Source organism: Trachypithecus francoisi, unplaced genomic scaffold, assembly GCF_009764315.1.
Source record: "Trachypithecus francoisi isolate TF-2019V2 unplaced genomic scaffold, Tfra_2.0 Lachesis_group8, whole genome shotgun sequence".
Lineage (NCBI taxonomy): Eukaryota > Metazoa > Chordata > Mammalia > Primates > Cercopithecidae > Trachypithecus > Trachypithecus francoisi.
Window position 1 is genome coordinate 97,785,387 of NW_022681473.1, and position 25,748 is coordinate 97,811,134.

The 25,748-nt window shown below is 40.2% G+C and overlaps 2 protein-coding genes across 4 annotated transcripts in view; both read left to right on the forward strand.

Annotated features, from left to right (window-relative positions):
* Positions 1 to 2,395: 2,395 nt before the first annotated feature.
* Positions 2,396 to 25,748, forward strand: part of ELMOD1 (ELMO domain containing 1) — a 76,796-nt gene continuing 53,443 nt past the window's right edge. Inside the window, exon 1 of one of the 3 annotated variants that reach the window (XM_033204671.1) lies at positions 2,396 to 2,713. The gene's annotated coding sequence lies outside the window, so the exon portion shown is untranslated. The remainder of the gene's footprint in view (positions 2,714 to 25,748) is intronic. The other 2 variants (XM_033204673.1, XM_033204669.1) reach the window with 2 other exon arrangements.
* Positions 3,062 to 3,826, forward strand: LOC117080099. Its single transcript, XM_033204674.1, has 2 exons — positions 3,062 to 3,322; positions 3,655 to 3,826. The coding sequence occupies exons 1-2, from the start codon at positions 3,062 to 3,064 to the stop codon at positions 3,793 to 3,795; spliced, it is 402 nt and encodes a 133-aa protein (XP_033060565.1). The 3' UTR covers positions 3,796 to 3,826.

Below are 25,748 nucleotides of genomic sequence, written 5' to 3' on the forward strand. Positions count from 1 at the left end.
GGTATGCAAGACCCTGGAAGACGTGTTTGGGATGCAGGAGATCTGGGGATCCAGGTTGATTCTGGACATTTTAGAAATGCCATTCCTAAAGGTTAGATAAAGGATATAATTTGTTGTGGAGGGTAAACTCTCTGGCCCTCCCTGACCATTTTCCATTCATCATACGGGATTGCAGCTACCTACCTTGAATGGTTTGAGTTTAGGAAAGTTTTAGCTGAGGGAATCAACTGAAAGGAGTAGAAGTCATTGGTTCAGCAACAAACTGGCAGAGATCCATGTCCATGTCATTTGTTTGGCCTAGAGCCAATATTAATATTTTTACTGATGTTTTTTGGAAGGACGAGTCAAGACTCTATAATGTAATTTGATGAATAACACAAAAGACAAAAATTACCAGAATTACTAGATTTCTGTCCTTACTGATTATTTATAGTTTAGGTGTTTATTTTCTGTCTTTTTCAACTAGACTGTAAGTTCCATGGGGGCAGGAACCTTGTCTTGTTTGTTCTTATTTTCCTAACATGTAGAATGGCACATAACAGTTGCTCAGGAAATAGTTTTACATTGCTTGAACCACAGCGATAGGCTGAGATGAGTGCTGTGATAGCAGTATGCACTGGTGCTATGACAGCAGAGCATTCACTCTGCCTTGAGGTTCAGGGTAGGCTTCAGAGAGAAGGTGACATTTGAGCTTGAAGAGTGAGTAGCACTTCACAAAACAGAATGAGAGAGAATGGTATTTCAGAAAGGGTGGAACATCATGAATAAAGCAATGTGTTATGAAAAAAATAGTATGTTTGGGAGATAATAAAAAGTTTATCTTTTGAACACTGATACTTAAGCAGTCAACAGCATGTGTGTGAAGCAAATTTCCTTCCATACAGGCATACTTCATGCAATAGTTGTGAAAAAAGGACCACAGGGAGATGCAAGTAAATTACTTTTAAAAGACTAGGGAGTAAATTTCTTTTGTCAGGTGGATAAATCTATCCCTAATGAATATCTCCTGAGAAGCTTTTCCCTCCAAAGGTCTAGCTTTTTCCAAGACATTTATTCGGGGAGGTATCCTTGATATCTCCCTGAAAAGAAAGAAAAGTAAATAGTGGCTAATGCTTTTAACAATGATAAAAAAATCAGAAAGGTCAAGGCTTTAATGTCATTTAATGTGAAGAGGAAATAAGATAAATGTTCAGCATTGAAGGATTATCACTAACCCAACTTTTCATAAACACAGAATAGTGGAGGTGGAACCTGCAGAGACTTTATTCATGCAACATCCACTGCGGGACAGGCAGATGCTTTGGTATCTAGGCTACTCTGCGCTGCCGGCTGCCGGAGTAATCCTCACAACAGCCCACAGAGGTAGGTATAACCACCCTTTGTTTTACAGGTGAGGAAACAGAGGCGCAGGACGGCCAGGTAACCGGCTTGGAGTGATAAATGAAACTAAACTAAGCGCCGACCTCGAAGCTCATTTGGTCCTTCCCCAATCCCATGCGGCCTCATTAAAGAGACTTGTTTGATTAGCTATGGAGAAAACATTCTTCATCAAACATGAAATGCAATCCAGGTCTCTCTCTTCTCTCTCTTCTCTCCTTCTCCTTCTCCTTCTCCTTCTCCTTCTCCTTCTCCTTCTCCTTCTCCTTCTCCTTCTCCTTCTTCTCTCTCTCTCTCTCTCTCTCTCTCTCTCCTCTCTCTCTCTCTCTCCTCTCTCTCTCTCTCTCTCTCTCTCCTCTCTCTCTCTCTCTCTCTCGTGTGTGTATGAAGTGGCTTCTGGGGCCCCACGAAACAATGTTCCCCCAAATAGCCCCAGACCAGGTGTCTATAATTCATCCTGTTATAATTAACCCCGGGGTTACGGTATTGTTTCTGAAACCCTTGTTGAAATGCAGATATGGACCTGGCAGGATTGACACGATCTCTCAATTACACCTAATTAAAGAGCTGGCTCTTTGAGAATCTGACCCGACTGGGCCAGGAGTGGGAAAGGCGGGGGCTGCTGGTGGGGGTGAGGGGTAGGGTTCTGCAGGCCCAGGAGGGCAGATGAGGGGTGGGGATCGGGATTGGGAGAGTCACTGGGTGCTCGGCGAGATGGGGGAGGTTGGAGCTGAACTAAAACAAAGTTTGACTTCTGGACATTTATCCAGGAACACACCTTTCCCGGGACTGTCTGGGAATCCCATTGACAGGTCATCTCAGGTTCACCATCTTCCCGTCGTGGGCTCCTCCGGGGAGTCCACCCGGGAGCAATTAAACTGGGCCACACCAGCCACCTCCCACAGCAGCGGGGGTCCGCAGATTTAACCCTTTCCCCGCAGACTCCGGCGCTGGGGGCCGCGTTCCCTCCCCCAGCACTGCGCCCGCGCCCCGGGCTCCCGGACTGGGCATGCTCAGTAGCCGCCGCTTCGTGCTCTCAGGGAAGCCTCTGCACGCCCTCCCCAGCTGCTCTCGGTCGCCTCCCGGCCGCCAGCCACCCCGGGTGCATCCCGGCTTGCTCCGCTCCACGCGACCCAGATTCCTGCCCCGCCCCCGCCCCTTCCGCGCCCGCAGCCAGTGCTGCAGCCGCGGCCGCCCCTGTCCAGCCTCCGCGCCCGGGACCGAGCGCGTCGATCGCCGCCGCGGAGCGCGTAGCCAGAGCGCCTGGGGAAGGCGGAGATGAAGACCACGCCGCCGCGCGACGGGAGCTGCTGAGCCTGCCGCCGCAAGAGTCCAGGTGACTGGCGACCCCAGAGGAGCCTAGGGAAGAGGGGCGAATGCCCTTGGGGAGGAGAGAGGTGCGGCGAGGACGCGAGGCATCACGCAAGCTGCGCGGTGCCTCGGACGCAGCAGAAATGCTAAGCATCGGGGGCAGAGAGGGAACGTGAATGAAAGTGCACTCTGCCTCGGTGCAGGGGCTCCGGGGTCACCCAGGACAGTGATTTCCCCTCCTATCCTGTCCTCCCAATTAACACCCGAGAGACTGCAGGTCGGCGCGAGAGGCTGTTTGCATCTCGGCCCGGACGTAGGTCGCCTAGCGACCTAACGCCGAGGGCTCGGGGAAGGGATCCCAGGCAGAGCCAAAATGGAAGGCGGGACAAGGGCGGCCTGGCTGGGGCGAGGGGCTGGTCTCGGTCCCTGGGGACCCCTTGCCCTGTGGGCTTCGGTCTCCAGGAAGGAGAAAGGCAGCCGGGCTGCGGGGCCGCCGGACTGTGGGGTCCTCCTGGCAGAGAGACGGGAGGAGCGGTCGGCTGGGCTGTTGCGCTGCGCCTCCTCCAACTGCTGGGAAACTCCGCACTTCAGTATTAGAGCATCTCTTTCCTGGGCAGGTAGAATTGGACAGCCAGTGGAGAGTGACAGCTGACTGCTGACAGGGCTGTTAAAAGCAGAGCAGTGGAGTGTGGTAGTGGGGTGAGTTGTTGTGGGTGCTTTTTTTTTTTTTTTTTTTCCAAGAGTGGGTACGGACTGCTCTGACTCAGTGTTTCTGCTCAACCTCTAAGCGGCGAGTCCGGTAACACACCTTATGAATATTTCAGGAACGACCTCACGGGCTCACTTGCTTCAGATCAAGTTTAATGAATATGTTTCTCAGCCTTTCTGCTGTGCACAGGCAGGTGGAAGCCCCAACCAGTGCTCTGAGCATTCCACATTATTTCATCCCTTTCCCTCACCAACTAGGAAAAAGATGCTGCTAACCCCCAGTGGGCGGTAGATTGGTACTATAATTTGAGTCTGTCATTTGGAGAGACCAATTTTGGGCAGGCATCCAGGCATTGTTCTGCATCTCTGCAGTGTATACGTGTTGTGCCGGTAGCCTGACAACCGTCCTTAACTGGTGGTGCCAATATGGTGGAAAGCAGGTATGCGTGTATTGGGATAAATGTCTTAATTCATTAACATATTATGACAACACGTAGTTACAGCAGACTTAGTCATTCCCTCCCCCAGAAGTTTTCTCTGAGGTCAATTTAGTTGGTATTTTGCCAAAGGCACACTCTTGTATCTATCTACATTGGGAGGTGTTTCTCTCATCTTAATCTTTTTCATAGGAAGAAGAAATAAATGTCTTCTCTCTAAGACATCACTGTCAAGAACACTGAAAGAAGAACCCATTACTGTAGGGAACGTTGAGAACCGGAACAGGCTGTAGGGCATCTTTCCTACACTTCAGGTTGTAACTTCCATTGCATCACCACCATTTACCAGTAAACCAGCACACACAGCAATCAGTACTCGAAATGGTCCTCTTTTGCAGAAAAAGCCTGCTTTTCTCCCAGCTTTGGTGAGATAGATATGTAATCTTCATAAGGACCTATAAGGAATTCCTCTGTGGAACAAAATTTTAAGCTTCCAGTGCAGGATGCTAAAAGAAGCAACGCTTTAATCTTACCAGCCCATACATAGTGAAGCTGAAGTGCTTCAATTTACAGATGTTTTACATTTAGGAAGGCTTTTCCAACAAAGACCTACTGCAGTTACATCACAGGCTCCACCTCCGCCTGCCAGGCTGCTTCCGCAAGCCTGTTAGTGAGGATACTATGTATTGCTGTGCTTGATTAATGAAGAAAAGAAATCTCCAAATCAAAGATTTATTTATTTCTCTTTTTGCGTTCTGCTGATTTAATGGAAAATATGAAAATTTCAAAAATTAATACTTGCAGCCAGGACTTAACTGAGGTGTGATAATAACTGTATAAATGTTAGCTTTCCAAGAGATCTTAAGCAAAATTACAGTATTCTTTGTAAAATCTTCAATAAATTGCATTAGAATAAAAATTCTATGAAACTGGCAAAATAAGTGAAAATGTCATATAATTAATCAAGCAGCATTTCTTAAAGCATGTTACTGAGAGGTTCAGAAAGAAACCCAGTTGCATTAACAGATATGAAATCTGGATGATTGAGAAGTTTGCGGAGCTTGCATACAAATCTCCAGGTGCTTTAAAGGAAGTGTTCTCCGAGGCCTCTGAGAATTTTTAACAAATCACTGTTAGGGTGTCCAGATTTAGCACATACAAATGTGGGCTGCCCAGTTAAATTTGAATTTCAGATAAACAGTGAATTATTGTTTTTACCTATGTCCCATGTAATATTTGGTACGTACTTATACTACAAAATATTATTAGTTGTTTATCCCAAATTCAGTTTTGACTGGGCAGCCTGTATTTTTCTGGCAATCCTAGTTACTGGAAATGTTTCATTCCTCCTTTTTGGGTCATTTATGGGTTGAAAAAATAAAGTGGAGCAGAAATCATATGCTCTTTGCAGACAATCTGGGACAAGCTCAGTTCTGGTTCAAGCTTTTGAAAATAACTCATGCTTAAAAGTGAACAGTTTCACTTCAACACATATTGGTTGGGTATCTCTGCTTGCTAGACTTAGTGGAAGGTGCCAAGGATGCAAAGATGACAAGGGGAAATGGGGCAGGGGGAGGGATCTGCATCATAATTTCTAGGACTTGTTGTGCCAGGAGTGTGTGTTTATGATGGTGGTGGAGGGGCGTGTCTACTGTAGGAGCCTAGGAGAGGCACTGAACTATGCTGGGCAGCTGTAGTCAGGGAGTGAGATGCCTAGCAGTTTTGACAGGACTGGCCTTGAATAAAAGAGCAAGATCTTATCCTGGGAGAAAATGAGGAAAAAAAATCTCTGTGTTAATAGATAGTAGAGTAGTGCTGGAAGTTGAAGGATTTGATCTGATAGCCTCAGTGAGAGGACAGAGTGGCCTGCTGAGAATGAGGGAAGGGAGGAGGATTCTGAAAGAAAGATTTTAAATAGTCGCCAATGGGAATGGAAAAGAGAGCTGAAAAGGGACAAGGGCAGGAATTGGCAAATGGTACTTCGGTGAATGGACCTCAATGCATTTAAAATAGCAATTGATCTGCTCTTGACTCATACCCTAAGTGCTAGTTTACTATTATTCTATTACCATCCTGGTCTCAGGTAAAAAGTCATCATCACACAATACTGGAACATATCATTTAAATGTTTTATTACATTTATATGAAAGTAGGTAATATAATATTTGAGATGCCGATCAATAGTCAGTTGCTTCTTTTTTTATTTTCAATTTGTAATGTTTTATTTCTTTTCTTTTTTACTCTCTTTTATTATACTTTAAGTTCTAGTGTACATGTGCACAACGTATAGGTTTGTTACATATGTATACGTGTGCCATGTTGGTGTGCTGCAGCCATTAACTCGTCATTTACATTAGGTATATCTCCTAATGCTATCCCTCTCCCCTCCCCCCACCTCACAACAGGCCCTGGTGTGTGATGTTCCCCTTCCTGTGTCCAAGTATTCTCATTGTTCAATTCCCACCTATGAGTGAGAACATGTGGTGTTTGGTTTTCTGTTCTTGCAATAGTTCGCTGAGAATGATGGTTTCCAGCTGCATCCATGTCCCTACAAAGGACATGAACTCATCCTTTTTTATGGCTGCATAGTATTCCATGGTGTATATGTGCCACATTTTCTTAATCCAGTCTGTCATTGATGGACATTTGGGTTGGTTCCAAGTCTTTGCTATTGTGAATAGTGCTGCAATGAACATACGTGTGCATGTGTCTTTATAGCAGCATGATTTATACTCCTTTGGGTATATACCCAGTAATGGGATGGCTGGGTCAAATGGTATTTCTAGTTCTAGATCCAATAGTCAGTTGCTTCTTGGCACAAATTTCTGAAATAAGATAAGCAGATGTCTTGGTTTTAGCAAATCTGTTGCTTCAAGTAGGAAAAGAAATTAAATTGAGATCATTTCTGATTTGATCCAGCTATCTTTAAAAAACTAGATTCTGATGATGGAAAGAGTGTACATTTTACAGAAATAGCACTATGTGAAATGACTATATGCTTGTAGTACCACAGAGGACCTAGTCAGAATGTTCCAAATGCAGTTAATTCCAAAAAAACTGGCACAGCACATACATGTTTGAAGACCCAGAAGCTACTTTCATTATTGAATAACATGGTAAATTTCCAGGAAAGTTGATGATCAAACCACTACAGTCCAGGTAGAGAATAGTTACTCATTTCTCGAAGATTCCAGTTTGCAAACTCCAGCAACTGATAATAGAATGCCATTCTAGATTGCCCTTCTGTCAACAAATCTGGTTTTTTTTTTTTTTTTTTTTTTTTTGGAACCATCCTTCAGAAGAGCCTCGTGTGTTTGAGTGTCCATATGTGTGGTTAAATTTCCACTTAAAGTTTTATAAAAAGATCTTAAAATTGTAAAAATTACCCTACACTAAAACTTATAACTAAGTAGCTCATTGGGGTCTTTCTTATCAAATGATTATCTTTTCAACAGAGCAGAAAACAGTCCTACTTCAGGTTTTTCTACTGTTCCTCTTTGCAATGTTTGCCAAACACATTCTGCCTTGTAATTCTGATAGTATATGAGAAAAAAATATATGATCAAGAACGTGTTGATGCTGCTAAAATTACAAGGCAATTAGACCATAGGTTTTGTTTTCAGCAAGACTTCGCATGAACATGGCTTATTAAAGAAAGGCTTACTGCAGTAATCCTCAATGACAGTTTATGTGGAATATCACCCAGAGAGAGCCTTAACTGAAATTGTGTGCCCAATTTACATTTTATATTCTAAGTCCTCAGTGGATACTGTGAATTTAAAGATTCTGAAGACAGTATGTTCTTTCATCCTGGGAGCTTTTAACCTTCCAACTCACTTATGTTGACCACGAGCAAGTCATATTTTATATCAGTTTATATGGTGTAAAATGGAAGATATGCACATTAAAAAAATAATATTGTGCCAACCCTAATCTCAGTATCTAGAAAATAAACTCTGAGTGTTGCTATGGTTCCAAGGGATGAATAACTTTATTCTCAATGAAAGTAGATGATTTGTACAATGTCTGGATACTCTATGTGATATTTCAGATGCCATCAAAATAATTCACAGTTTGATTTTTTTGCTTTTTTGTTGCAAAGCAAAATAATTGTGGCAAATGCCTAAGGAGAGCTCATTAAGCCTCTTTAAAAAATCAGTCTCATGAAAGTCAATAACTGCAGATTCAAAAGTCTTTATATAACTTTTAAATGTTTCCATTTTAATTATTGGGATTAGGACTTGGGTAATTAGCTGGTTATAAGAGCTCATTTCAGCTGTTATAACTCTCTATTTTTTTGTGCAGGTAGTTGGTGAAAGGCTACCATATGTTTTGAAGGTTTCATTCATAATGAAACTAATAATTTATTTATCTCACAGCTGTTTTTTGGCTTAACAGATATCATCAGTGACATCAGAAACTCTGTTCCCTAAATCTTTTTTACTTTACCACTTGGCATTATAAATATTTAAAATGTGAATCAATCTTTGGAATGAATTTACTGTACATTTCTTACTTTTTCCTTTAAAAGAATAGGAATATTCCACTCTTCAGAACTTGGAAGCCAGATTTTCTGAAGGTTCCATATTCCATAAACACTGACATATTAATTTCAGATTTCCTTTGCTTTATGGTCCACCTAAATGAGCAAAAACTTAAATAAGTGCCTTTAGTTGAGAAGTTCAATTGTACATTCTCTTAAAATGGTAAACATTTATCAAGGCTATTTAAATTAAGATGCCTATTATGTACATCATTAGTCATAATTTTGAAAGCCTTTATTAAAATACTTTACATAGAATTTTGACTTTCATATTCTGTCTCATGGATAATGTATATGTAGCCTACTATGTGAATCCAATATATTAAAATCAAGACTTATGAAACACATGGGTTGAGTTATAGTTTTTGCTTTGCTAAAGAGTTTTGTGCCATACCAAAAATTTCCTCTACTATTCCTTTAAACTGTAGATAACCTGGAGTATTTAAAGTAGAGGCAGAGTTATCAAATTTTTATATATACACAATCCCTCTAGCACACATTTATCAACTAGAATATTGAGTAATCTTTATGGGTGACAGGCAGAAATCAGGTCTGAAATGTAGTGTCATGGCTGGGTTGATCAGCTACATCCAAAGAATGTTCATAGGTCTGTAAGCCAACACAGAAGCTGGTTTCTGTTGGTCTACCTTACAGGTCTTTATTTGACCGTGACATTTCTACAATGTTCTCAAGGACTCAGATGTACATAGATCATAATGCAAAGCTCAAAGCAATAGAGAATTTGAATGACAATCAGGATTAAATTTGAAATCTCTTAGCCCAGAACAAGCAGTGGAACTAAGATTATATTTTAAAAGGATGGATGTGAAGTTCATGTAGGTTCTAAAATCACTTGCTAAGGACATAGTGTAGAAGTCCTAGTTTACCAACAGTTTGGTTTTCAAAAAACAGTTTTAGTTGACTTGAGCATTAGCAAACCGTACAGAAGAAATTAATGCTATACTTTGGTTGGATTCACAGATAAATAGAGCCCAGATCTAAGAAGGTCAGAAACAGAAAGTATAACATACTGTACTGAAAGTGATGCATTTTGGGCCACCTATCAGAGAGAGAAATGCTTTTATTGGATAGGGCGTTGATTCTGATGACCTTAAAAACACCTCCTAAATCTTATCCTGCAGTTTAAATGGAGCTCCCAGGCACTTATCCACGAATCTGTCAATGTCTAATTCAACTTAGCAGCATGTGTGTGATAGATAACTGTTGTACATCATTGCTTTGACTTATAATGAATATATGATCTTATTCTTTTCCATGTGTTAGTTATTCCCTAGGTAATTAATCAATCTAAAAATAGGTGCATCTGCTCTGTAACTAGCACTAGGTTAAATTAAACAGCCTGTTTCCAGGTATTCTTTAATTATCTAGGATCATATTTGAAAGAAATTCTAGTTCAAAATGATATGTATTTTGAGTAGCCATAAAAAGGCTTGTGTCCAAGTCCTAAAATAAAATTGCACAGCACACCTAATCAAATTAGACAATGATGGAAGATGAACATGTGTTTGTTCTGAGTGTGCTCTATGTATACTTTCATTACTCTGCATTGTGTTTTGACTTTTGAAAGTATTTGTTTATAGCATACAGTGGACAACTGTCATTCTTTTTCAACAACGCCATCTGAATCTCTTGGCCACGTCGAGGGTTGTATTAGTGAAGGCTCTCCAGAGAAAAGGAGATATATTTATATTAAGAGACTTATTATGAGGAATTGGCCTACTTGACTATGGAGGCTGAGAAGTCCTGCAATCTGCTGTCTGCAAACTACAGACCCAGGAAAGCTGGTGGTGTAATTCCAGTCCAAGGGAAAGAAAAGACTCATGTCCCAGCTTAGCAGGCAAGCAGGAGGCAAAAGCGGGTGAATTCTTCTTTCTTCTGCCTTTTTGTTCTATTCAGGCCCTGGATGGACTGACAGTGCCCACCCACACTGGGAAGGGAAATGACTTACTGAGGCCACCAATTCACATGCTTATCTCATTCAGAAACGCCTTCATAGGTGCGCCCAGAAATCATGTTTAATCTCGGCAGTCTTTGACCCGTCAAGCAGACACGCAGAATTCGCTATCACGGCGCTCTTTTGCATGATGAGGCAGAGCCCACTCCCCGTCTAGGAGCTGAAAGTGCCAGATGCTTCCTTTCCCCAAACCTCCTTGCATCTGGGCCTGGGCCTGTGATCCAAACTCTGCCCCAGTGGCAGGTTTTCCAGTCGGCAGTGCCCCTTGACCAGTGCTGGAGGGTCAGTGGGGCCACGCCAGTCTGTGCCTGGTGGTGACAGTAGAGGTGTCTTTACTGAGCCAGTTCTGTGTCAGCATTTCAAGGGTTATTTTTTGCTACATAGCCTCCATACCCAGTTCTCTAGCCCACCTGGAGATTCTGTGAGTTGCCTTCAGAACAAATTCCATTTCTGCTTCAGTTGGCAGAGCTAGATTCGTGTCTTGCAGTGATAAACAGGGTGCGAGTCCATGTTTACATGGGACCTATTGAGCACACAGCACTGTGAAAGGCACAAAAGGAAATGCTTCTTCATTCTCTGAGTATTTATGGAATAAGGCATCTTGCTTGGCATTGGCCAGAAGGAAAGACATACAAAGCTGGTATTTTCAAACTAGTGCTATGAGGACAAGTAGGAGGAGGTGGGGATACTACTGGCAAACTTAAAGGGAGGGTAGATGTAATTCCATGGCTATGCTAATTTTAAAAATTGATTTAGTACAGAGAGGAAGTGTTGGGATAAGAAAGGATACTTTTCAGGAAAATAAATACTGCATTTCATCCATTCCAAGAGAAAATTTTTTTCCTTCATTTTAACATTTATGAAATTAGGAAGCATTGTTAGAGTGAGCCATGTTTTAATTGTTACTTTTTTCTGCTCAACTCATCTACCATATTTTACTGAATCTAAGATGTCATTGACATATACTATTATATTTTATACCTTTAAGAAAAAAGCTCAATAAATAATTATTTTTAAAATGCTTCTGCCAGCCGCGGTGGCTCATACCTGTAATCCCTGCACTTTGGAAGCCTGAGGCGGGTGGATCACTTGAGGCCAGGAGTTTAAGACCCACCTGGCCAACATGGTGAAACGCGATCTCTACTAAAAATACAAAAATTAGCCTGGTATGGTGGCATATGCTTGTAATCCAAGCTACTCAAGAGGCTGACGTGGGAGAATCACTTGAACCCAGGAGGCAGAGGTTGCAATGAACCGAGATTGTGCTCCTGCACTCCAGCCTGGGTGACAGAACGAGACCTGTCTCCGAAAAAAAAAAGACTATATCCTAACAGCATACTGGGGACTCTCCAGACTAGAGGATTCAAAGAGAGCCTAAGAGAACTAAGTCAGTTATGGAAATGATATGGGTTAGATACCAAAGTCCTTTTCATTGTTGTTTCATAGTGTTCCAAAACTGTTAAAGAGTAATGGATTTACCTCTAACTTCTGTTATAAACCAATTCAGGTGCTAATTATTATAGCCTTGCTTGGCTGTAAAAAAAATACCTAGCATACCTGTGATGATTCTCAATTATGTGGATGGCACCTTTTTTTTGAAATTTCATATACATCCAGAAGTACATAGGATAGTATGAATCCCAGTAATTAAAAATCATCAAATCATGACCAATGCTATTTGATCTCTAACCCTACTCTATATCCATCCATATTATTTTGAAGCAAATCCCAGATACCATATGATTTCATTTATAAATACTTCAGTAAGTATCTCTAAAAGAAAATGACTTTTCAAAAATATGCCCCTGGAAAAAAAATCTATAATTTGTGGCATCTTTTTTTTTTTTTTTTTAGTAAATACTTTTTTTTACTTAATTTAAGTTTTAAGCTACTTTTGTCTTTGAAGGTTTTTTAAAAAACATTAAACAACAAATTAGGTCCACTTCAATGTCCACTGAATTCTTTTTATGAAATTTGTATGATGCTAACACATCACATCACAGTTCTGCAACAGTATCTTTTCTGATTTTTCATCCTGCAGCTTTCTTTTGAATATATGCTCTAGCTGAGGATTTGTGTATAAAAATATTCTTGCCATTTCCAATGCAGTGTTCAGAAAAGCCGTATCTGTCCCTTGATTATTTTTGGTCCTAAACGAAGGATTCATAATACCACATCAAATGATTTGGACAATCAGTTAGCTAATGAGCATACATCACGTTGAACCATGTCAACATTTGTTTACTCAGGCTCTTCCACATTCCTATTAAATATTTCCCACACATCTTCATCTAATGTCAAAACCAATACACACATCTGTAATGTGTGGCCTGATGGATACTGTGCTAGAAGTGGTTTAGGTTTGGGGAATTCCTCCACTTGTTGCAGGCAATGCTCTGGTTCCTCAAGCCTTAGTTTCTTCTTCTTTTTTTTTAAGTGTGGTTTAAGTCAAGGTTTAATGGCACTGGATCTCAAGAGGTGACTGGTGCCTCCATCTGGGCTGAAATCACAGCCCTATGGAATCTTCCTAAAATGTTAAGTTTTGTGTGTATATCAAAGGAGCACTTACACATCATTTAAAACATTGTATTGCTACAAGACTTTTAATGGAAAAACTCATTCCCTAATCCATCTCTACTCCAGATTTGTGTTTCTCAGGAATGCCATTTTAATTATTTTGACTGTTTATACTGCTGTTTCTCAGTGTATTAAAAGTATCAGATCTATTGATTTTCCACTACAGAAGTGAAAATTTAACTTTCATATCTAATCCCGCTCTCTTATACACATATGTTTCTCCTTTCTCAATTCTCCCAATATCACTATTTTTGATTAAATATTCAGTGTTTATTTTGACAATGTAAATTTTATTTATAGCTTGTTTTTTTTTTGCACAACTTTCTGTTTTCTCAAGAATTACTAATTCTAATTTTGTTTTTCTTATTTTTTATTGGTGTCTATTAATCTTTTTTTTTTTTTTGAGACAGAGTCTTGTTTTGTTGCCCACGCTGGAGTGCAGTGGCGTGATCTTGGCTTACTGCAACTTCTGTCACTTAAGTTCAAGCAGTTCTCCTGCCTCCGCCTCCTAAGTAGCTGGGATTACAGGTGCATGCCACCATGCCCAGCTAATTTTTGTATTTTTAGTAGAGACGGGGTTTCGCCACGTTGCCCAATCTAGTCTTGAACTCCTGGGCTCAAACGATCCACCTGCCTCGGCCTCCCAAACTGCTGGGATTACAGGTGTGAGCTATCAAGCCCAGCCTATTAATCTTATTTTCTATTAATGTTCTTGTTATCTGTTAATGCATATCCCAAATTTATCCCCAAACCAACAGAGCTGTGAATATTTTCTGCATACATTCATACATGTCAAATAATCTGTCAGTTCCAGTTTTTTTATAAAGACCCCTTTCCTTAAGCTCTAATGCACTCTGAACTGGTTAGATTGTTGTTAAGGGCCTTACATTCACCATCATTCTAAGAAATCCTTTCACTTTTCTCCAATATGGGATTTTCTGATTCCTGGGTCCAATGTCTTTCTCATTCTCCATCTTCATTTTGGTGGAATGCTTTCTTCAGAAACTTCCAGAAAAGACATACTTGAAAGATACATAGAAGGTCTTGTATATCTGAAATTGTCTTCATTTTCTCCTCATGCTGAATATTTTGGCTCAGTGTAGAAATCTAGATAAGAAAGAATTTTTTCTTGGAATTTTTCTTTTTGCTTCTGTGTTCCTATTGACAAATTGAATGCTCCTGAAGACTTGGTGCTTTCTATGTGAACTGTTTGTTTTTGTTCCCCCTCTGGAAACTTCTGTGTTGTAAAATTTCATCATAATGTGCTTCAGTGAGGATCTTTTGTTATTCAAGGAGCTGGGTACCCTGTGGGTCTTCAGCTCTTGGAGAGTTTCCTGTATTATTTCTTTGATGATTTCTTCACCAACATTCTCGCTTTTCTTTCTCTCTAGAATATCTATTACTTGGATGTTGAACCTTTTTCTCACCATTTTTCATCTTTTTGTTAAATTCTTCTGGCAGATTCCCTCAAATTTGATAGATATTTTCAACTTTGTCTTTCATTTCACTTTCATAAAATTTCCAAGAACATTTTCTAATTCTCTTAAAGTTCCCTTTTATTGATTCCTGTTCCTATTTAATGAGTATAATATTTTTCTTTTATCTATGAAAATTATGATGTTTTAATTTTAATAAACAATTGCATTGTTTCTTTTGCTTTCAGATTCCCTTTTTTTCCTCTTTCTTTGCTTTGGGGCTCTGTAATTCATGTCAGAAATGTCCCTTAATTGATAATCTTTGGCTATCTGTTCATATTTAAGATTGAGGCACTAAAATGCTCTCTGTGCACAGGTGGGCCTTGTTGACCATCTGTTTCACAGTAGCCCAGTTGGGGGCTAATGCTTCTTTAGGGGAGAGCTTTATGTGTCTCTGGTTAATTTCCTGAGAGATAACTCCTCTAATATCCTACCCAAGAAGTATTATGCTGGCTGCCTCTGTTCTAGGAGTTGAGTGGGAGAAGAAGGATGGCAAGGATCTCACCTTTACCAAGTAGATTTTTATGCAAACTCCTTGTGTTTCATATGTCAACTCAATCTCATTTTCCTGCATCACCAAGTTCAGAGCCTCTCTAGCTCAACCTTTTTACAAGTAAATTTCATCTCTGCTGATAGAATGGAGAAGGGTTATGCCTAATTTCAAAAGCTGGAGAAGGTCCTAACTACTCCTATGAAAACTTTCAGCTGGGCGTGGTGGCTCAAGCCTGTAATCCCCAGCACTTTGGGAGGCCGAGAGGGGCGGATCACGAGGTCAGGAGATCGAGACCATCCCGGCTAACACGGTGAAACCCCTTCTCTACTAAAAATAGAAAAAACTAGCCGGGCGAGGTGGCGGCGCCTGTAGTCCCAGCTACTCGGGAGGCTGAGGCAGGAGAATGGCGTGAACCCGGGAGGCGGAGCTTGCAGTGAGCTGAGATCTGGCCACTGCACTCCAGCCTGGGTGACAGAGCGAGACTCCGTCTCAAAAACAAACAAACAAACAAACAAACAAAAAAAACGTTCAGCCAGGCTGGGCATAATGGCTCGTGTATGTGATCCCAACACTTTGGGAGGCCAAGGTGGGCACATCGCTTGGGCTTAGGAGTTCGAGACCAGCCTGGCCAACATGGCAAAACCAAATCTCTACTAAAAATACAAGAAATAGCTGGGCGTGGTGGCGCATACCTGCAGTCCCAGTTACCAGGGAGGCTGAAGCGGGAGGATCGCTTAAACACAGGCAATAGAGGTTGCAGTGAGCCAAGATCATGCCACTGCACTCCAGCCTGGGCGATAGAGTGAGACCCTATATTTAAAAAACAAAACAAACAACAACAAAAAACCTTTCAACCAAGCCTCTATTTTGGGCTTCTTCTTACATGTCCACTTTTAGAGGAACTGGGCACCTCTAACTCCTGAATATGGCTGAGGTTCTCACTCAGGAGTTCGAGACCAGCCTGGCCAACATGGCAAAATCCTGTCTCTACCAAAAATACAAAAATTAGCTGGGCATGGTAGCACACACCTTGTGATCCCAGTGACTCGGGAGGCTGAGGCAGGAGAATCACTTGAACCTGGGAGGCAGAGGTTGCAGTGAACCAAGATTGCACCACTACACTCCAGCCTGGGCGACAAAGCGAGACCTTGTCTAAAGAAAAAAAAAAAAAGGAATTAAAGATTAAAAAAAAAAAAAATCAGCAATGATGATTGTGAGATAGCTGGAGAACCAGGAGAACATGAGATCACAGAAGCCACAAAAAAGGCCTTTTAAGAAGCAGCTTCACGTGTGTTAGAAGCTGAATGAGACAGGACAGGAAAATGGAGCTTGGAGTAGAACATACCCTGCCTTCAACCAAGCACATACTTACTCACTCACCCTTTGTGTTGAGGTGTAAGGAGTGCTAATCACTCCAGAGATGTTTATGATCTGAACTGTCTATGTGTCGAAAGGAAGTTGTCTTGAGCACTGTGTACGTGTGAGAAGTGTATGCATGGCTACATACACTGGAGGGATTGTGATAGGGCAAGGGAACCAGGGCTCAGAGACTGTGGAGTAAGAGCGTTGGGAGGCTCTCCAGTGAGGCTAAGAAGGATATGAGTTGCTCTATCAACAACATATAACATATTCTGGAATTATTTAATGTGGCTTAACCTGAATAAAAATGTCAGAGTCAGGAAATGAGAGTCCTATAGTGTGATTTGCTGCAGGTCATTAGTACTCTTTGTCACCAACCAATAAATTCTTATGTAGACGCATCACAGCCCAGAATTTGGAAGTAAGTAGGCTTCAGTCTTACTATGTTACATTGATTCTAAGATACTTTTTTCCCCACATCACTAAAATTAGATGCATTGTAGTTTAATTAGCAGCATTTTATTTTTCGTTAAGGGCACATAAAATAATGGTGAATTCTACCATTGATGGCACTGATAAAATACCATTGGAAAGAATAAAATAATATTCACTCAGCAAACATTTGTCAAGCCATGCATAATCATAGCTCTAAAGTGTGCTAAAAGCTACTTTTTTGTTTTACTTTATGAATTATTGCAGAAGCCCAGTCTACATGGTCGAATTCCTTTAGTGAATACTATTACCTCTTCTGCATGATTAGGGTTAGCATTGCCTTAAGAGCAGAGTACCCTGCTTGCCTCAAAGCTGCTAGAAATGCCCCAATTTGCTTGAACTTTCCTGTCAAATGTTTCTAGATAAATGCTTTCACTATATTCTGATTGTATGAAAGCAAAATGTTGCCAAAAGCATTAGATTATATTGGCAAAGTTACATCCATTTAATTTTCATGCAAACATAAGTTTATCATTCTTTTATCATGATTTTATTGAGAAATTTAATTTTAAAACTAAAATATAAAATTGAGAATTTACAAAATTCAGATGATTTTGGGGGCAAAACGGATTAATATATATATTCTGAAATCTCCTTATTCTTTTTTAGCTGAGAGATGAAATTTCCTTTTTTTTTTTTTTCTTTTTGAGACAGGATCTCCCTCCAGTGTCCTAGGCTGGAGTACAGTGGCGTGATCTCGACCCACTGCAGACTTGACGTCCTGGGCTCAGGTGATTCTCCCACCTCAGCCTCCCTAGTAGCTGAGACTACAGGCGCATGCCACCATGCCTGGCTAAGTTTTTGTACTTTTAGTAGAGATGGTCATTCACCATGTTGCCCAGGTTGGTCTTGAACTCATGACCTCAAGTGATCCACCCACCTCGGCCTTCAAAAGTGCTGGGATTATGGGTATGAGCCAGGGTGCCCAGCCTTGAGAATGAATTTCATCAATCCTGCATCCTCCTACTTTACTGCCTCCATGAAAACAGTACATAAGATGTAGGCAACCACAGCGAAATCCTGAAAGTTACTGACTTTAAAACAGATCATAAATACATTTGCAGGCAACCCTGAATTCTGCGGCTGGCATGGACCTCCCTTGCTATAAATCACAAAAATTAACTCTAGGTGAGTGTTTTATTCATGAAGGGGAAAAAACCTTCTTTGTTGTCATTTTAATGAGTGTCAGCAGTGTTTTTCAGGCTAGTCACTGGAGGAGGAAAGGAAAATTCTGGAATGTGGCCTCAGGGAGATCTTTATGCATGAGTATTGTACCTCTAATATGAGATGCTGCATAGCCTGTGGTAAATGGGTAATTTGAAAGATTTTTCATTTGTATGTGATGGTAATTTTTCATATTGTTTCTTTCTCTCATCATGTGCATAGCTGTATAAAGTCAAAAATTGCATTTTATTCATGCTTCAAATGCTCACAAATAACCTAAGAAAATTTTATTTTTCTTTTCTTTCCTTCTCTTCTCTTCCTTTCCTTGCCCATCCCTTCTCTTCTCTCTCATTTTGTTTCATGTAGTAGAGTCTTACTGAATTATATCCTTTGAAATCTATGAGTCCCTCACCTGTCTAGGTCTTCCTTGCACAGACATAGTGCCTCTTAGGATCTGACAACATATGAAGCAAGATGCAAACTTAGCCATTATCTGAATTGACTAATTCAGACCTAAGTGAATCTGATACTTGGCCCATCTGATTTCAGAAGACTGACCCCTTGTGTTTGTGGGTTGGCTCAGCGAGAGCCCAGCCCTCACATGGCAGGTGGCTTACCATCTACTCATCTACAAACCATCTGTGCTCTTGCCTGATGTTCCCTCAGAGACGTGCTTCTGCTAGGAGGGCAGGCTTGTTTTGGAGAACTTTCTCTGATTTCTTGAAAACCATCCACAGACATGCATACGTGCAGAACATAATAAAGAAGTAATGGGAGCCGTGACAGGAATTAATTACATCTTAAAACTACATTGGTGGCAGGGCGCGGTGGTTCATGCCTGTAATCCCAGCATTTTGGGAGGCCAAAGTAGGTGGATCGTTTGAGGTCAGGAGTTCGAGATCAGCCTGGCCAGCATGGTGAAACCCCATCTCTACTAAAAATACAAAAATTAGCCGGGTGTGGTGGCATGCGCCTGTAATCCCAGCTACTTGGGAGGCTGAGGCAGAAAAATGGCTTGATCCTGGGAGGCGGAGATTGCACCACTGCACGCCAGCCTGGGCATTAAAGCAAGACTCTGTCTCAAAAAAATAACAACAAAAAAACCTACATTGGCTCAGTTATCTGTTAGTTTTGACCTTTTTCAACTTTTTCAGTTGCCTTTCTAACAGCGTACATTTCAAGTGTCTCACCATAAAAAATGTAAAGTAATGAGATGATAGATATGTTAATTAGCTTGATTTAATCTCTCCACTTTCTATATATATACATACTAATCATAGTGTGATACAATTATGGTTTGTCCATTAAAAATCATATAAATACAGAATAGCGTCCTTTTACCTCACCCAGACATAGCCATCACTGAAGAAGGAGTGGAAAAAGAGAAGCCTGTATCTATTTCTATTTGATTCCAAAATCTCCACTTGATGGGCTGATTGAGGGATGTCACTATTTTGATTTCATCAGACTCTAGAAGGGCCACATGTACATACTGTCAGACCATTCAAGAGAGAAACTAAACATTTTCACATAGATTAAAGAGAATTTACTAGTAGTTTTTAATTGTCATTGAAACTTTCTCAATTACTTTTAGAAAAGCTTTAAAGTGACACAGTATAATAAAGAAATAGGGCAGGCCAGGTGCAGTGACTCATGTCTGTAATCCCAGCACTTTGGGAAGCTGAGGCAGGCGGATCACTTTAGCTCAGGAGTTCAAGACCAGCCTGGGCAACATTGTGAGACCCCTGTCTCTACGAAAAATACAAAAATTAGCCAGGCATGGTGTCATGTACTTGTGGTCCCAGCTACTTGGGAGCCTGAGGTGGGTGGATCGCTTGAGCCTAGGGGTCTAGGTTACAGTGAGCCGCGATTGCACCACTGCACTCCAGCCTGGGCGACAGACTGAGACCCTGTCTCAAAAAAACAAACAAACAAACAAACAAAAAAGATACAGGACAAATGGTATTGAACCAAACTAGCTACAGGCTTCCTTCTGATACCCAGATCAGCTTTGGATCAATCTTATTTTTAGGAGAGAAAACTACAAACATTATTATTTATGAGGCTGTGGTTCTACATGTCATTGTTTTCTTTCTTCTTTCACCTGAAATGAGAATAGCCCAAGCTTTGGAAATTAATCAGTGGCAAATAATTTAGATATTGCTGATCTTGAATGTATCATAGGCAAAGTCAAATTGTGTGTGAACTCCCAGCCTCCCCACAACCTTATTGTTAAATGGAATGTTTTTTGTTTTTGTTTTTCGTTACTGCTGAAAAAAAAACAACCAAAACAAAACAAACAAAAAAAAAACTTTGCCTAAACTTTCTCTTTTTTATCTAAATCTAGGAGAGTGGAACATGGAACATGTTTTCATCTTCTAGTTATTACTAATTACAGTAATTGCGTTTTGAGGGTGACCCTTGTGATTGATTTTTTTCTCCTACTGGTGTTATAGCATGAAAAGAAAACAAGAAGAAGCAATTAGAGAAACCTAAAGGACCATAGAACTTCTGCTTTCCAATGAATTCAAGAACTCATTCAAGTTAGTTTATATCTCCTAGGTGATTTGAAATATTTTACCAGCCACTAGATATATTTTATGTATCGTAAAAAAAAATAACATATTTCCACCTATAAAGGGAAAGGTATGATATATTATGAAGACTAAAGCATGCAGAGTAGACTGAAATGAAGAAAAAGGCTGAAGACTGGAGACCGAAATCACCACATAAATTACAGTGTGGACCGGAAGCTTGAATTTCGTCGAATTTTCTAAACCCAAGGTTTAGAAAGCCTTGATTTACATTTTGGGTGGGGGATATTTTTACTTTTAGTTATTTCAGAATTATACTGCCAACAGTTTTTATTGCCTTGGAAATGTAGCCTCAATAAAGAATAAAATAAAACTCATGTATTTTTGCTCCGTTGCATAATTTCTTCCCATAAAATTTTCTGGTTTAGAAACTTTAGATCTGTAATACATTTGCTCCAGGAAAGGGAGAGGTTAGTTTTCAGTGGCAGGGTAACTGTTTTTATTTGGGAGTCCTGCGGGTAGCTCCCAGAGGAACACTGTTATTCAGATGCGTATGTACATCCTGGCTTTGATTATCCCCAGCTTTGCAGTTTAGTTTGAAATGAATATATTATGTATTCTCTTCATTCTCATGTCAGTCCAGAAGTTTACCTTTGGTTTCCAGAGGCAGCATGGGAAAGTGGTTAATAGCACTACCTCGGGAGCCAAGCTGAAAGGGTTTGAGTCTGCGCCACATCCTAGCTGTGTCACCTTGGAAGTTTCCTTACCCTCTCTGCGTTTCAATTTCTTCAGCTGCAAAATGGAGATAATTGTTATTATTCACTTCATAAGATGACAGTTAAGATTAAGTGAGTTAATGTGAGTAAAGCTTATAGCATATTGCCTGGCACGTAATAAGCACTTTGTGACTATTAGCTATTATTATTAATTTTACAAAACTAAGCTAAGAAGTAATTTTTAAAATTAAATTTTGTTTATAAATGTGCTCTCTACAACTTTTTATTAAACTAGGGTAATCTCAAATTAGGAAGATTAAAATGAAATAGTATTTACTTTGTAGATTACCTTTTATTTATGTATAAACAGTATGAGTCCACAAGTCTTTTGGTTGTTACAGGGGATAAACTTAGAATGTGAAGGGCTACACAGAAAGTACCTTTCTTTATCTCATGTAGGGATTTCAAGATTTTAAAGAAAGGAGTTCCATCCCTTCTAGTTGAGTCTCTAATTCATTCCCTGGGGTGCTTAATAGAGAGATCGACTTCTAAGAGTTAGGGTTACCCCGTAGCACTTTACAAAGAGCCTCAGGGGGCTTCTTGCTCAAAGGAAGCAAGGCAGGTTTCTTGATGCCAGGTGAGAGGATGAGTTTTCAGAAGTAGCAGACCACACTCATTACTGCCCCTTTTCTCCCAGCTGGAAAAAAAAAAAGACAAGAGGCAGATAACCTCATAGCATAGCACTGAAGTGTCAACTGATCTCTAGGGGCGTTTGATATGAAAAGCACAATCATTTGATCCTTCCCTTTGGATGAGTTCAGGGCAATGTCCCTGTACACACTGAGAGAAATTACCACAGATCAGGGGAACACGTTAGTGAACCCAGGATTATAATCATATTCTTTATTTTAGTTAAAAATAAATCTACAGATTTGTTTTCTTCCAGTTGGGAGATTTTCAGTTTGTTTTATTAGTACTGTGATTGAATAATGCTGGTTTAAAAAAAACTACTTTTCTAAAAGAGTACAAAGTTCATTTTGACAAGTATATATTAAGCAAGCAGTGTGTCGGGCAATATACCCATCCATGGGTGTCCTAGAAAAGCATACAGTCCAGAGCGGAAAGAGACATGAAACAGATCATTTTGGAACAATATTAGCGATTTATTAGTAACACAGAGCAGGTAATTCTAATGTCCCCCTTAGGTGAAAAACACCTCTAGAGAGGAAGTCTTTGAGAAGGTATAGCACAGAGAGTGATTTTTATGTTCATCTTGATTTTTGTGAAACAGGTGGCATTAAAGTTTCTGTATGAACAAAAAGGGTGAATTTTTCTATATGTAACTAATAACTGAGTAAAGCTGAATTAAACAAACAAAATGTCAATATCTGGGCCAGGCCTGGTGGTAAAGTGATCACAGTACTTTGGGAGGCCAAGGTGGGCAGATCACTTGAGGCCAGGAGTTTGAGACCAGCCTGGCCAACATGTCAAAACCCCGTCTGTACTAAAAATACAAAAATTAGCTGTATGTGGTGGTGTACGCCTGTAATCCAAGCTACTCAGGAGGCTGAGACACAAGAATTGCTTGAACCCAGGAAGTGGAAGTTGCCGTGAGCCAAGATCGGGCCACTGCACTCCAGCCTGGGTGACAGGGTGAGACCCTGTCTAAATAAATAAATAAATATCTGTATTTTTCAATTAAACAGATATAACCAATTAAACAGATATAAACCAAGCTTACCAAGCTTACATGTAACTGTATTAAAGTCAATAGGCTGATGTATAAAAACACAGGAGAAGTGTATCATGGCCGCCTCATTGTTAGAACTCTATGCAGATGAAGAGTGAACTTAAATTCTCCCTATCCTGAAAGGGCTCCCTATTCCATAAATGATGCTGGGATAGCATGCTAGCCATATGCAGAAGAATGGAATTGGAACCCAACCTGTCACTATCTACAAAAATTAACTCAAGATGGATTAAAGATTTAAATGTTAAACCTCAAACTATAAGAATCCAAAACAAAAAAACAAACAAGAAAACCTAGGGAACACCATTCTGGATATCAGCCTTGGGAAAGAATTTATGACTAACTCTTCAAAAGCAATTGCAACAAAAAACAAAAATCGATATGTGTGACTTAAACTCAAGAGCTTCTACACAGCAAAAGAAACTATCAACAGAGTAAACAGACAACTGACAGAATGGGAGAAAATATTCACAAACTATGCATCTGACAAGGGTCTAAAACCAGACTTAATTAAAGTAAAGAACTTCTGCATGGCAAAAGAAATTATTGACAAAGTAAACAGACAACAGACAGAATGGGAGAAAATAGTCACGAACTATGCATCTGACAAGGGTCTAAACCCAGAGTCTATAAGGCACTTAAACAATTCAACATCCAAAAACCAAATCACCTCGTTAAAAAGTGGGCAAGGCCAGGAGCAGTGGCTCACACCTGTATTCCCAGCACTTTGGGAGGCCGAGGTGGACAGATCACAAGGTCAGGAGATCGAGACCATCCTGGCTAAACAGTGAAACCCCATCTCTACTAAAAATATTTTTAAAAAAATAGCCGGGCGTGGTGGCGGGCACCTGTAGTCCCAGCTACTTGGGAGGCTTAGGCAGGAGAATGACGTGAACCCAGGAGGCGGAGCTTGCAGTGAGCGGAGATCAAGCCACTGCACTCCAGCCTGGGCAATGGAGCAAGATTCCATCTCAAAAAAAAAAAAAAAAAAAGAAAGAAAAGTGAGCAAAAGACATGAACAGATACTTCTCAACAGAAGACATACAAGCAGCCAACAGACATGAAGAAAATGCAAATCAAAACCACAGTGAGATACCATCTCACATTAACAAGAATGGCTATTATTAAGAAGTCCAAAAACAGCAGATGCTGGCAAGGCTAGGAGAAAAGGGAATGTTATACACTGCTGGTGGGAAAGTACATTAGTTCAGCCCCTGTGGAAAGCAGTTTGGCAATATCTCAAAGACCTTAAAACGATCTACCATTTGACCCAGCAATCCCACTGTTGGGTATATATCCAAAAGAAAATAAATCATTTGACTAAAAACACACATGCATGTGTTCATCACAGCACTGTTCACAATAACAAAGACATGGGATCAACCAAGGTGCCCATTAACAGGGAACTGGATAAAGAATATGTGTTATGTATATACGGTAGAATACTACATAGCCATAAAATGGAATGAAATCATGTCCTTTGAAACAACATGGATGTAGCTGGATGCCATTATCCTAAGCAAATTAACACACAAACAGAAAACAAAATACCAGATGTTCTGACTTATAGTTGGGAGCTAAACACTGGGTACTTACAGACATAAAGATGGCAACAATAGACACTGGGGACTACTAGAGTTGGGAGGGAGGAGGGGAGCAAAGGTTGAAAAACTATTGGCTACTATGCTCACTACCTGGGTGACAGGATTGATTGTACCTAAACCTCAGCATCACGCAACATACACATATAACAAACTTGCAAATAAACTCCCTGAATTTAAAATAAAAGTTGAAATTATTTTGAAAAAATTCTCCCCATACTTAGGTCCTACTGAACCACTTGAGAAATGCTGGTTTGGCTATAGTGGAGGCTTAGTAGAAAGTAATAGATGAACTCAGTACCACTGATGGAAAAATAATTCGAAGGGCGTTTCTTATCAATTGTGGGCTCAGAATATCACACACACAGCCATGATTTGCTAAACACAGATTGTCTCATTAACAGTAAATAGACCATTAACAAGTGGGTCTCCTTTAAAACAAAGCTATTTGACTTTAAAAATGAACAGTAAGTTTTTGTTTTCTATATAAAACATTTAGCATAATTATTTAATGAATATCCTGTGAATAATGAGTTAAATAGCATTTGCACAGGCTTCTTCTGCCACCCAAAGCCATTTTTAGTGTTTCCTCTTTGGGGGACAGATAATGAGATCTAATTGTTATCTTTGTTTCCTGTTTGGGGGACAGACAATTAGAACTAATGGTTATTTTCCTTCCCTTCACTTTTCTCATTCAATCAGTAGGTCCAATTGATTCTACCATCTAAATATTTTTTACTTCTGTTCAATTCTGTCTCTCCCAACAGTCATCATCCCAGTTCAGGTCACATCAACTTGCGAGAATTTATTTTAACTGTTCTCCTAAGTGATTCTTCACTTGACAAAATGATCTTTTACTTTAGAGGAGAACACAGTAAGAATGACAAAATAATAATACTAATAATAAATGCTACTCACTGAATATATATTAAATACCTGTAACTAGGCTGAGTGCCTTACATGCTTTGGTTCATTTAATCCTTAGAACAATCCTACAAGCTCATTTAATTACTTACCCCATTTAATCCTAGAGAGGTCAAGCAACTTGTCTAAGGCTGCCGCTTGGCTAGTGGTAGATCCCAGACCAGAACTTTGTCTCCAAAACTTGTGCTCTTAACCACCGTGCACACTCCCTGCCATATTTGCCAAATTTCCTCTTAATTGTAAGGCTCTTTTACTGTATTAAACTGTGCTGCATTACTCAGCACAATGTTGGACACATAAGCATTCAAGAAG

Bases quoted from the DNA above. Each gene is read 5' to 3' on its own strand.
- LOC117080099 (XM_033204674.1), top strand. From the start codon at position 3,062: ATGGAAGGCGGGACAAGGGCGGCCTGGCTGGGGCGAGGGGCTGGTCTC. The intron at 3,323-3,654 runs GTGGAGAGTGAC...CTCACCAACTAG, and splicing joins CAGGTAGAATTGGACAGCCA to GAAAAAGATGCTGCTAACCC.